The 14637-nt window shown below is 29.3% G+C and overlaps 1 protein-coding gene across 1 annotated transcript in view; it reads left to right on the forward strand.

The window, feature by feature from the left end:
* Positions 1–14637, forward strand: part of LOC113375968 (sodium/potassium-transporting ATPase subunit beta-1-like) — a 43819-nt gene that overhangs the window by 26977 nt on the left and 2205 nt on the right. The window contains exons 3-6 of the mRNA XM_026615905.1: positions 89–217; positions 2671–2855; positions 2928–3029; positions 11444–11612. Of these exons, the coding sequence (XP_026471690.1) occupies positions 89–217; positions 2671–2855; positions 2928–3029; positions 11444–11612 (585 nt within the window). The remainder of the gene's footprint in view (positions 1–88; positions 218–2670; positions 2856–2927; positions 3030–11443; positions 11613–14637) is intronic.

The following is a 14637-nucleotide window of genomic DNA, read 5'->3' on the forward strand; positions in this document are numbered from 1 at the left end:
TCCTTCATAGAAATAGTTCCAAGTTTTTAAATCGTTTCTTAATATCATCAATATTTTTTTTAATAATTTCATTTTTTTTATTTAACAGGAACTAATCCTGGACTGGGATTTAGGCCAATAGCAGATAACACAGAAGAGGGATCTCTAATATGGTTCGACGCCAAAAATGAAACTGAAGTTGCGAAATGGACAACAATAATTGACGAATTTTTAGCTCGTGAGTATTAAATCGTTATTAGGTAATGATTGACTATGCCCCGAATTTTTTTTATATATTTTTTTATATATTAGTTTATAGATCGAGCGATATACAACAATTTGATATACAACTCAAATCACTCATATATCAACATCTAATTCAAGATTGTACATAAATGCGTATATGTATATCAGATTTCAGACAAATTATGCGGGCTTTTTCTAAATATTTTTATTCTTAATGAAATCAAATATAGGAGAAACATGAGAAATATTATTACATTTTCAAGATAACTTTATTTGCCACTGTATTATCTTTGCCACTTTCAAACCTAAAACCCAAGTATACTACCAAGTACCATATCATTGAGAATTTTATAATTAAAAACGATATAACATAACGAATAGTTTAAAGTTATTTTTTCTGTGGTATTTACAGAATAGTTTTTTATTTTGATAAATTTGATTTTTAGTAAATTATACCTTTGGGGATCGACGCGCAAATTCAACATCGCCATAATTCAAACATTTCAAAAAAGATTTTGAAAGAAATTATAAATGCACCCAAGTATGTTCCAAATTGATTGGTTCATACAGATTTGAACATGAACACAGTTAAGGAAGAAATTGAAAAGTTTAGTCTGAGATACAAGGATAGAATACAGAACCACCTAAACATTATGGCCAAAAAATTTAATAAAAAAACATGGCATTGAACGGCTCAGAAGAAAACGGCCTCTTTTTGGTATTCTTTAGTAATCCTATAATATGGACAATTACTCATAGGTTTTATTTAAATTTTTTCACATAAGAACTACATCTATAAGATGAACATATCCAACATCGAATCGGATCACCACTGGGTGACAGATTGTAATTCACAAATGTAAATAAAAAAATAAAAAAAGTAAACTATTTCAGTATATAGCATAGAGTAAATCTTTATGCGATGTTTGACCACATTGACAACATCAACATAACAATAGTGAAAAGACAAAGTTAGGCTGAAAACTATATTGAACGAAAGAAATAACCAGATTTTTTAAGCGAAGTATAATATAAATAAATCGACTTGTTTGAGTTATTTGGTACAACAGTTATTTGATATCATCTGTATCCACCAGGGAAATTCATCAGATTGCATTGTGTTATTAGACTGTGTATTTATTTATTATGAATAAATGCATATAGAGTTTGTATGATTGGATATAGCCTCATGTCAACGTCTTTTTTTAAACAAAACGAAATCAAATTCTGAATCTTTTTCGAATTGATGGGATTTTAAATATGAAGAAAGAAAATAGTAGCCAGACCTATTAACTATAAAAAATATATTTGTTCGTATACTTATTTTTAACTTCCCGTAGGTTAAGTTATAGTAATCGAAAATGAAAATTTTTATATATCTTCACGTTTCAAAGGTTTCTGAACATTTTGGCATACCATAGAAAAAATGGATGTATGTGTGTATATGTGTGTACGAATACAAATTTTCGTCGACGATTTCAGGAACATGGTTCAACCGATTTCAATTATTTATTCGATTTCTATTGATAAGGAGGCGTGCTGATTAGTTTTTGGCACAGGCAGGTTTAGCCGCTTCGAAGATACGGAGCAAAAAGTGCCAAGAACGGTAAATCAGTTTTTAAGAGAACGAAGCGTCCGAATTTAATAATATTATCAAAATCGGACGCTCCGTTTTTTCAATATTCAAAAAACTTACTTGTATTGACAAGATTAAGAAGAAATTAAATTTTTGGGAAGGCAGGTCTAGTGGTTTCGGAGAGGAAAAAAAGTAAAAAAACAGCCATCTGTCGGTCAAACAAGATCTTTAGACATATGCACATCATATTATCAGACATTTTATAGAGATTTTAATATTGTGTATCAATTTTGTTTACATTTATATGGGTTCCGTAACATAGTTCATCCGGAAGACGGCGACGCGGCGCTTACGCGCTTTGATAGTTTATCTCTGTGCAGCTAAGGCAATGCGATTGCTTTAAAAAAAAGTTCAAGATTTTCAAAATTTTCAAAATAAAAAACATTCTATTCAAATTTTTTTTCTTCAAAAAGTCTTTTTTTTTTCAAAAACTTAAAATTTCTCAAAAATCTAATTTTTTAAAGATTAAAAAAAAATTGGTACGGAAAGTACCAGCAATTTACCATAAACATTAAAAATCACATCTAAAGAACTGAAGGTTATCATGAATATTTAATCAAAGGTCAACACATAGGCTGACGTTTATAGGCGACGCACGTACATACAGGTCGCCATCCAGACGTCGCCTACAGGCGACGCTCGTAGCAAAAGTGTTAATGAGTTTTCTTTAGATCTGTTAGAATTTGCCAGAATTTGATTTATCTGACAATGAGACTTTCATTAAAATCGATGACAAAAATCTTTTCTTAACTTATGCGTAGTCAATTTTATTCAATTGCTCGTTAAAAATTATTTTTTTTGTTCCCTAGCTTACAAAAATCGGTCTCAATTGCCAAGCCACGGTGAAAATCAAATGTTCTGCGACTACGAAACGGGGCCCAACACTGCAAATCGTGTTTGTGCCGTAGCCGTCGAGAAGTGGGGCTCATGCACATCACAGGCTAACTACGGCTTTGGACAATCCGCACCTTGTGTCTTTCTTAAGCTTAACAGGGTAAAATATATAGATGAAATTACTATTATAATTTTATTTTATTCAATTATATAAAAATAATACTGATTTCAGATATATAATTGGGTACCAGATTATTATGATGATGTGGCGACGCTGCCTGAAGATATGCCTATGGAATTGAAGGATCACATACAAAGTCTCAAGCCGGATGAGGTAAATACTAAGCTTATTTATCTTTTAGTTAAGTAATCGAGTTTACCTTTGTTTGAAAAAAATCAAACAATGTCATTTTATATTTAACCCTCCGTCGGTCGGATATTTTTTCACCTTCGAACGGTCGGAAAGGTCTGGCTGGACCACCATTCATTTTACATGCATTTATATGTGATAAATGAGTTTTTGGTGTCTTATATATTAACGATTATACAAAAAATCAAATTTTAAAAAATCGTTGCTTTTTTTGTTAATTTTTCTGTTTTAAATCAATGAAAAACAATATTCTTTTTCGGCGCCTTTGAAATGAATGTGAAATTCAAATGAAAACGAAATGAGGTGCGTCGCCTTTGAAATGAGCTGTAAACCTCAAAGTGAAAATATAATTTCACTACAGGTTTGCCAAAAAAAAAAAAATTTCGAACGCAGTACGGTTAGGAAAATTGTTGATAATGTGTGCATTACTCATCCGATTTTCAGTGTTTGCAATTACCAATAAGTTTGGTAGGCTTTCAAGGAACTCTCGTCATATATATACAACGCAGTTTGAATAGAAAATACCATGAAAAAAGACAAAATACTGGTTTACATATATCAAAAAGCGTATATTTCATACAAAATGTATGGGTGGTCTAGACAGACCTTTCCGACCGTTCGAAGTATAAACTAGCTGTAAGTGGAATTCTGTCTTAAGGCAATTAAGGCATCGTGCCTTAAGGCAAATTGCTGGAACTTCCCGTACCAAAAATTATTAATTTTTTTAAAAACGATTAACATTTTTGAAAAAAATGTACTTTGAAAAAATAAGATTTTTGAGAAACTATATATATGGACAAAAAATCACTTTTTTTTGAAAAAAAGAATTTAAAAAAAAAAAAATTAATTTTTTTTTTTGAAAAAAAAAATTTTTTTTTAATTTTTTTTTTTTGAAAAAAAATTTTTTTTTCTTTATTTTGACATATTGTGGAAGATCTGAACTTTTTTTTCAAAGCAAACGTACTGATTTAACTGCATAGGACAAAATATAAAGCGCGTAAGCGCCGCGTCGCTGTCTAACGCATAAGCATTGGTACGGAACCCATAGGAATGTTAACAAAATGTATACTTATTGTTAAAATCTCTATAAAATATCTGATAATTTGATGTGCATCTGTCTAATGATCATTTTTGACCGCCAAATGGCTATTTTTTTTACTTTTTCCTCCATATCTCCGAAACCGCTAGAATTACCTTTATGAAAATTTTATCGTATCTTTATCTTGACAATACAAGTGAAATGTTTTTTGAATTATTTACATCGGACGCTCCGTTCTCTTAAAAACTGAGTTAACGTTTTCGGCACTTTTTGCCCCATATCTTCGGAACGGCTAGACCTGCCTTCGCCAAAAACTAATCAGCACGTCTCCTTATCAATACGAATCGAATGTTTTTTGAATTATTCAAATCGGTTGATCCGTATTCCCGAAATCGTCGACGAAAATTTGTATCCGCACATACATACACACACGTACATACATACACACACACATACACACACACACACACACACATACATCCATTTTTTCTAAGGTATGCCAAAATGTTCAGAAACCTTTGAAACGTAAAGATATATAAAAATTTTCATTTTCGATTTTTTTGCGATTACTATAACTTACCCTACGGGAAGTTAAAAAGTTAATATCCTTATAATTATTCTTCTGTACATTTTTTCGTCCTGAATTTTTCATTGATCGACAGCTAATGAAATTTAAGGAAAAGTCAAGAAATTTCGAGTCGATAGGATTACTAGAAGTATTTTTTTTTTTAATTGAATTCGAAAAAAGTCTGGCCAGACCACGCCGACCGACGGAGGGTTAAAATTATGATGTAATTGTTAGTGCTGTGCCGACTCGAAATATTCTCGATTCGAATTAGAAAAAAACTTGATTTGAATCAACTCGAATCACGCTTGTTTATGGACAAGAAGGCAAAAAGCCCTAATGATGTATTTTTGGCTTTTTTTCATTCTCATATTTCAACAGCTCATATCTCAACAATGTCATTTTATATTTAAAATTATGATGTAATGCCTACTGATGTGCCGACTCGAAATATTCTCGATTCGAATTAGAAAAAAAACTTGATTTGAATTAACTCGAATCACGCTTGTTTATGGACAAAAAGGTAAAAAGCCCTATTGATGTATTTTTTTTGGCATTTTTTTTATTCTCATATCCTAACAGCAATCAGAACCTTACGTCCTATGACTATGAGCTGTTGGGCTGAACTACTCCTTACTTCGTATTTTTAGACGGTAATTCTAAGGGCTGAATTTTTATTGGTGCAACAATGCTGGGCAAGAGCTATTTTCACTTGGAAACATATTGCTATCTACATTTCCAAGTGAAAATCGTTGTCACTACTGTCTGACAACAAGCTGCTCGAAGTGGGTATCGAACCCGGGACCTCTGAATCAAGTTCCGTCGCTCTTAAGCTCTTACATACGAGCAAACCCCCTTTAAAGTAAATGTGATACAAAAAAATGTATGATAAAATGTGTCGAGTTTGACCAATATATTCGATAAGTTGAAGATTTAAAAATAAATTACTATCAAAAAAATAGTATAAACATGATTAGAAATAGTTTAGTGCTGAAAACCGTTTAGATATATTTTCAAATTGATTCACAATAAAAGATGAACACTTCTGCATTGCTAAAGCATTAAAACAAAAATCTAAATCTTCGCACGTTTTAGAATTGATTGAATACAGGCGTTTCGCATGATCTAATTCATTTCTTAAAATCGAAAATATTTTTTATATTCAATAAAGTTTATGTTTATATGTTATAATTCATGTTACATATTGTATCTATCACAGTAAATATTTTTCGGCTTGATACGAGCTGATCAAGTAAAATGTATTCAAATCACGTTATCAAGGGTTGATTTGAACGATTCGAATCAGTTGATTTGAGTTGGCACATCACTAGTAATTTCATATTAAAAAACATCAAATTATCAAATTACCAGCACGCTAATGAATAACTGCATTTTATTTATTTGTAATCAGTCGTAAAGTTAGTATAATCAAATATGAATATAAGCGTTTAAATATCTTTTGATTACACTACGGGAGGTAATAAAGTGTGTCTGCGATTTAAAACATTAATAACGCATAAAAATCAAATAACTGCTTCTATTAATATAACATAATCGCTAGAAGTTTTAGTAACTTCCTCTAACGTAGCAGAAAAACTATTATAAAATTTTCATATTACGAAATAACTTAATTTTTTAAATGAATTTCGCCAATACGATTGCTTGCTGTACGAAATACAAAATATAACACACTAAAAAAATATTTAATGAATAGAAAAAAATTACACTTTTTAAAGTGTAAAGGAGCTAGGGGCTATTTGTAACAGGTGTAGAATAAGATCTTTATAAATATTAAAATATTTTTTTATCTCGATTGGGCATGTAAACCATCCCTTCAAAATATTGTCATAGCTATTGTCCCGCAGGCCAACTCTGTACACAGAACTGTGCAGTCTCGGCATATTTGATATAAAATTGATTTTTCCAAATTCCGGTTTGCGTTATTAACGACAAATTTTAAAATCTATCTATCTTATTCTATTAAAATTTTATATAAAGTGTCAATCTTTGATAATGTGTAACCATTTTTGTGATTTCGAACTACTACCTCTCGTACTTTTATACATCTTTGACAAAATTAGAGGCGTATGCATAGTTATATATTTTAATTGCTATATGTAATTTTAAAGTCATTTTTAACTTCCAGTAGGGTGGTTGTAGTAATGGGCCGAAAATCAAAAATATTTTTTTTTGCATTTCTCGACGTTTTGAAGGTTTCTGAACATTTTTGCACACCTCATTGTCAGAAAAAATGAATGTGTGTGTGTGTGTGATTTGTATGTCCGCATTTTTTCGTCCACGTTTTCGGGCGCACGGATCAAAGGATTTGAGTAGTTCAAAAAACATTATATACCTACTGATAGGGATATGTGCTGATTAGTTTTTGGCAAAGGCAGGCCCAGCCGTTACGGAGATACGACACAAAGAGTGCAGAAAATACAAATCGAGTTTTTGTGAGAACGGAGTATACGATTTGAATGATCTAAAAAACATTCCATTTGTAATGGTTGGGAGAAGAGGTGATTAGTTTTTAGCAAAAGCAGGTCCAGCCGTTTTAAAGATACAGAGCTAAATGTGCAAAAAATGGCAGTTTTATAGTGAACTAAGCGTCCGACTTAAATTATTCAAAGAACTTTCTGCTTGTTCCAACAAAATAATTGCTTTTGGAACAAAAAATTTTTGTTTCTAATTTTTTTTAATTTTTTTTTTTGTATATCGAAAATAATTCAGATATTAATTTTAATCCTGTTCTAATACAATTTAGAAAAATAATTTCAACTTTGCAATTCAGTTTATATAATTATGATAAATATTAGACAATGTCACAATATTTACAAAAATCTATTTGAAAACATTTAATATTTCTCGAATATCACCTCGAATGATTATTACGGTACGGGAAGTTCCAGCAATTGCTTTAATATGTAACTCATGATCATTGATAGAAAAATTAAACGAATAATTTGCATCTAGAAATAAGTTATTCATATGCAAAATATTTGAAGTTCCTAACAGAGTAAATAAATATAGTTATAGGAAGTGAATTTTATATAATTGAATCAATATTTGTGCAGCGTGTGTGAATCGATATAGGATCGATACCGAGACAAAAATAATATTAGGATATGTTTGCAAATCTCTAGTAAAATAATTTTGTCTTCAACACTCAAATATATAATAATATAATTTTTACTCACAAACAACCCATATGTATACCCGTATGTATACGTTCCCATCTCATATATGAACTAATTAAAATTAAATTATATGTAAAACACGATTAAGATCAGTTTTTTTCTTATTTGTTTCTATCATCTAATTGTGTCATGGTAATTAAAATTTTTTTGATCAGTTATGGAGTTACCAAAAACAATTATCATTCTCCTGAATATTCGCATGTCACGTATTTAATTAAACTGTGGGAGTAGTAATGATTATGATAATATATTAAATTAGAAACTCCCAACAATAAAAAATATATCAATTTATTAACTATAAAAATATTTCGATATCAAAAATATCTATGACATGTCCGATTGTTTTTTACAAATCAAAACCAGCCTGCTTGATATCGCCACACACTCCCTGCCCAGTGTTGATCTCACCGTTTAAAAAAAAAAAAAACAGGGAAACACGTTATAAAAATGTGGTGGGAAAGCAGATTATAGCAGACCAGTGTTGTAATACTGGTTAATTACAAATTTCCATGTTTTGTCAGCAGATCCACCGTATGTGGTGATTCGACCTGCCATCAACTCCATATTCTGCATAAGGTTCTGATTAATGAAAAAACATGTGGAAAATTTCCTGTACCTCGATGTCGGTGAACTTCTAAGATTCAGCCTCCATCTAATTATATTAGTTATATCAGAATTACTTAATGTTTAGAATGCATAATTTATGGGTACAGTTTCCATTTCTGCAAGCGTTGCATTCGTATCTGATGAGTTCCGATCAGAGAAAGAAGTTGGCTCTTTATCCAAATCAGGATCATTGGTTTCTTTGACATAAGAGTCCAGAATTGTGGAATCCAATAAATTATGTCAAATTTTGTTTTGATTCGTCGTTGTCACCGATAATGGGAGGAAGCATTATAAGACGATTTGTTGAGTTAACAGAGAAAGAGAGGTTGAATTGCATTCCAATGAAAAGTTCATGCTCCAAATTATTTTTTTCTGTCAGCAATAAACACTGAGGTCTGGGTATACCAAATGAGTAACCTCGGAAGTCTGATCCAGATAGTAAGTGCGTTAACTATGATGGATTGGACTGGACATACCTTATAGGTCGTCACTGAAGACCAGTGATTATGGTGCTGCGTCAAAATCAATTTTTCTTAAATTTTCGAAAAATAAAACTCCTTTATCTTCATATCCATCGTCGTGAGTCACCAATGTGGGAGTCGTAATGTTTATGATAATATATAAAATTAGAAACTCCCAGCATAATAAAAAAAATATAAATTTATTAACTATAAAAATATTTCGATATCAAAAATATCTATGACATGTCCGATTGTTTTTTACAAATCAAAACCAGCCTGCTTGATATCGCCACAAAACAAACATAATTTGAGAAGTAACAAGAAATGTATGCAGTAAGATTTATATGATAAAAATTAAGCAAACATAATGACATGATTAAGCCATGACAGAGACATATTGACTGTGGCCAGTATGTGTGATGATAACAACTATCTCAAAAAAGATAATGAGAAAAATCGCAATGTGAATTATCACATGTCAGCTGATTTTTGTCACTGGAGATTGAAAAATACGCATGAATACTATTTATTCAAAGATTATGCTGAATCTTCAAGACAAAAAGTATATGACTATTCATCTGCAACTATAAAAAAATGATAAAAATTAATTATCCATTTTTGTACAATATCGGACAGAATGACATTCTTATACAATCAAGAAATTAATTAAAAACCTGTCAAAGCTTTGGCTTTGACTACCTGAAGAACTTCGAAAAATATTTGCTAACACAGTTCAAAAGCACCAACTAGTCCCGGGTTCGCTGGTTCGATTCTCGCTACCGACAAATCTGACATCAGGCAACTTTGATGTCAAATTTCCACTTGAGGTTATAGATCTCAAATAGCCTCAAGTGAAAATCGCCTCTCGTGGATATAGTTGCATATATAATAAAAATGCCAGAAAATACTTCGAGTATAGACAATTAGTCATAACAGGACTGGACAACTACTGGGTTGCCATTCATTCAAGAACAATATAATTAGAAAAATCAAAACAATACCTAAATGTCCTAGGTGTGACAGATTGTAATTAAAAAAAAAACAATAAAAAAACAGTCTAAAAGATCCACCGATAAAAAGAATAGTCTTGGATTTGTGCAAAACTTTTTTTTTCATTCTGATCCAAATGAAGATTGGTTATAATGTAACTTGTACCCTTTGGGTTAATGCTTCATGTACTAATGTCTCAAAAAGAGCGAAACAATGTATTTGTGAACTGCTTTCTTAAAAATTAGCATCTCAGTATATCCTTACCCTATGTCATTTTGTCTGTACGATATAGACAAAATGATTTTTGTAATAGGTTGCATTTTTCCTTAATAAATATGTTATTATAGTCCCTACTTAATATCTTACTAGTAGTCGATAAACTTAAGATGAGTAAGAACGATTGATATCTGTCATGATATGAAATAAATAAATATCATTAAAAAGAAATAAACATATCATTTTGTCTGTACTTCCCCTATACACGCAGGCAATACCAAAATAAAGACAATTTTGTCAAATTTTATAGCTAATATAGTAAATAAAACCACATTTTAAAAATGTAAAATCTATCTAGAGAAACTACAACGTAATAAATTCTAACTAATGAATCTAATGAAATTAGTATGGCATTGGATATTAAAAATGCAAATAAAGCGATGCACCATACAACTCTAAAAACTATTTGTCGATATTAATCACATACCCTTCAATTAATAATAATCAATTCATCGATAAGTAGACTGACTAAATATCAAAAAAATTAATGAGTCCAAATACAATATATAATGTATTTACAAATTGGTTCAATTCTTTATCTCTTAACGTCATACATCTTTTTGTGATAAATTAGCGTAAAATCGTTATCGACACGTAAAGATATAATTTATAAAAATTAATTTAGCGTATTTCTCAAAAGTTGTTTTTATCATGATCAAACAGCTATACAAGGTAGATCGTATGCAGATATTTTTTATTTGATTGTGATCGAGGTTGTATATGAAATATTATAAAATAATACGTTGAATCGTAACCTTATCATATATGTTACATTTGTTTGGTCTATACTGACAATGTCGGAATTTGTATGAAAAATTCGGAAAGAATGCACCCTTTTGGGCGTCATCAGATTTTATTTCGTTTTTTTCTTTTTATTTAATATACTTAATTAACATAATTAGCATAATTAACAACTCCTTATAATTTACGATTGTCCTCTGTGGACATTTCTAAAAATTTGTAGATATTACCAGCATTACTGGAATGAAATTATCATTGAGTAGGAATACAATTAAGTTACTATACGAAAAATAAGAAATAGACATTGCTTTTGGGAAGTCAATAGTCAAAAGGCTTTGGGCTAATTGAATAGGTTGAGACCGTTATTTGTTGGTTGCAAACGGTATTATTATTTTGTATAGTGAGCATAATATATATATATATATATATATATATATATATATATATACTAAAAATTATTTAAATTAAATTATATTATAAATACCTTATACCTTACGTTGCAGAGGAAACAAATTTGGGTTTCGTGTCAAGGAGAAAATCCAGTTGATCGAGAAAATTTGGGCCCAGTTGAAATGTATCCAAGCATGGGATTTGCTGGATATTATTATCCATTCAGAAACCAACGAGATTATCTTAGTCCATTAGTTGCTGTTCAATTCAAAAGACCTACAGGTAAGAAATAAATAATAAATGAAATTGTACAAACTTTGTATCAACAAAGTTATTATATTGTTTATACAAAATTTAATAATGGTCATGAGAGACTCTCAAAATAAAATAATTATTTTTTCAGGTTTTAGATATACTAATTTCAATAAACTGAGAATTTAAAAAACTGAGAATTTAAAAAACTGAGAATTTAAAAAACTGAGAATTTAAAAAACTGAGAATTTCAAAAAAAACTTTAGCATTATCATTCACAACAAAACCTTTTTTACGATTTAAATATCTAGACTTTTGAGCCGTTGATGATTTTTCATAATTTCTAAATTCAATTCATATTAAAAATAAAACTACAAACTTGTGATTTGAAACTGTGTGGAACAGATTTCCTTATCCAACATCGTAATACAAATATACAAATGTTTAGTTGCATATCTCAAAACGGTTTTAAAAGTCAGAGAACATATTATAATAAATGATCACAAAAATAAATAATTTTATCAAAATTGTAACGTATCCCATAAAAGTCCCTAGATAGCATTCATTCTTGTAATTTTGTTAGCGTTTTACCAAACCTCGAACCAAATATGAACCGGGTTTTGAAAAATTATAAATGCATAAAAAAATTGCAGTAAATGGATAAAAAAGTGCAAATTTATTATAGTTAAATAAAGAATAAATCACTTAACCTAACTTAAATTGAATCATACAATTAAATTAGTCATACAATTTGTGAAACTAAAATAAAATGTATTATTATAAATAAAGACCCCGACATATCAGTTTAATTCGTTCCATAACCACACTCGTATGTCAAATCGCTCGTATCTCAAAGCAATTTTGTCAATACATAGATTTTTTTTTTTGAATTTTAATATTTGTTGCAACTGCTAAATAACATAACATCTAGTAACATTATGTATATATATAAATAAAATATAGCACAAAATAAAGCTCAGGATTCCAAATTGAAAAGCAATTAATGATAATAATTAATTAAATTAATAAATAAAATAAATAAAATTTGTGAATAATAGAAATAATATTAAAAAAACAAAGTACAATAAATGACAAAAAATAATAAAAATATATTATATAATATATAATATTTAATATAATATTATAAATAATAAAATATCATAATAAAAAAGAAAATAAAGAATATTGATAATTTAAAGTGATGAGCCATTAAATACATTAAAATGACATTAATTTGTTCTAGCTCTGAGGTTTTTTTAAGTTTTTTGAATGTCAAAAAAAAAATACGGATTATTAATTTATTTATTGATTTTTCTAGTCATTCATGATATTGCGTACATGAGTTTCGTTGAACAACTCCCATGTTCGAATTGTTGCAATATTTTCAGGGTTATTTTAATTTTAATTCACAAACTTTTAGAGCTGAGAAAGCTAAATCGTTACTACACAATTAATATTAATAAATAAATTGAAATGACGAACTATAAAATAATTTAATATCATAAAGCAGCCAAAACAATTCTATGATAGGAAAATCATTGTTAAAACTGACAAATACTTTCATTTTGTCATTACTCGCTCAAAGCTCGTATCTCAATTTTGCTCGAAGCAACAAATTGCTTTGGCTGCTCGTATCTCGAAACATTTGTATATCACGTCAATCTTAAGTCGCGGTACCACAATTAATATTTGATATGGTAAGAGATCAATGATTCATAAAATAACTAATTTAGGACAGAATTTTTTAAGTCTAAAAATCTTAATGTAACCAAAAATGATAAAAAAAAAGAATAATTTTTTCTCGTTTTCAGCAGCAAGTTTTAAATACAGTCATATGCAAACGCCCTCAGTCATCAATGGTAGTATATGAAAATTATTAAAAAACTGAATCAATTTATGAACTTACGTTTTCAACATTACGAGACGTTTAATAATTTTGATAAAAATGTACTAATCCAATGATGGACGATGTTTAAACTATGCAAAATCACATCTCGTAGAATATAAATTGAAAACTAAATGTACACACAAAATATGCTTAAATAATCAGATAATATTGTTAATTTTAGTCTGATATTTCAAACTTTATCAACAATGTTTACTCGATCATACCTGCGCCATGTTGTGTGCCCTCCGCCATGGTGTCGTATTGCAAAATTGGCGCCACAACTTATATAATAAAAACACATGGTCAAAATTTAACATCAATGTATATAGGTGTGGCAAATAAATTTAACTTTAATTGCAATTAAGCTTTGATCTTAATATGAATTTAGCAAAACAATCACTAAGCAAACTTCTTGCAATGATCGACATATTGACATAACAGGAGCATGTTATCACAGGGAGATCCACTTACCACTAAATTCACCATTAGAATGACCTAAATTGAAACTATCGCAGCGCCCCTTGCGGTAGTTTTTGGACATCATAATAAACCGCCAATTTGAAATAGTTTGACACTTGACGCAATTCATTCTTGTTTGTCGAATCAATTTATATTAAAAACCTGAAAATTAAAAAAATAACAAATTAATTATATATTCAAGTTAGCAATAATATTTAAAGGCTAGTTCTATTTTTACATAGATCTTTTTCTTATAAGTTACTAGAAATTGTTGACGCTTCGAAAAAAATAATTTTAAGCCGAACAGCATAAATCAGATTGCTATACGATATTTTTTATTTATTCGATCATTCTATGAATTGATCAAATTTAGTTCAAAAATGTTATAAAGCTACCATCAAAAAATTTGTTATCTATAAATTAATATAGGTTATTAACATTTTTCTTCTAACCTTACTACTGTAATTTTCAGTTCTCTTTTGAACCGGAGTTTGAAAAAACATATTTTTTTACTTACGATGCTATTTTACAGATTCTTAAATATTTCAGAATGTATATGAAAAAATAAATTAAAAAAGTGCTATTTTAAAAATTTTAAATAATTGGAATAATTTTCATAAAATGAAGGGCGAGTGGTCCTTATAATAAAGTAATATACACATGTTGTATGTACGCTTAATTTTTTTTTTGTTATTTTCATATCTTAAC

This window comes from Ctenocephalides felis, unplaced genomic scaffold (genome assembly GCF_003426905.1).
Source record: "Ctenocephalides felis isolate EL2017-DRISC unplaced genomic scaffold, ASM342690v1 CF-g0.4_SCAFFOLD_01886, whole genome shotgun sequence".
Taxonomy (NCBI): domain Eukaryota; kingdom Metazoa; phylum Arthropoda; class Insecta; order Siphonaptera; family Pulicidae; genus Ctenocephalides; species Ctenocephalides felis.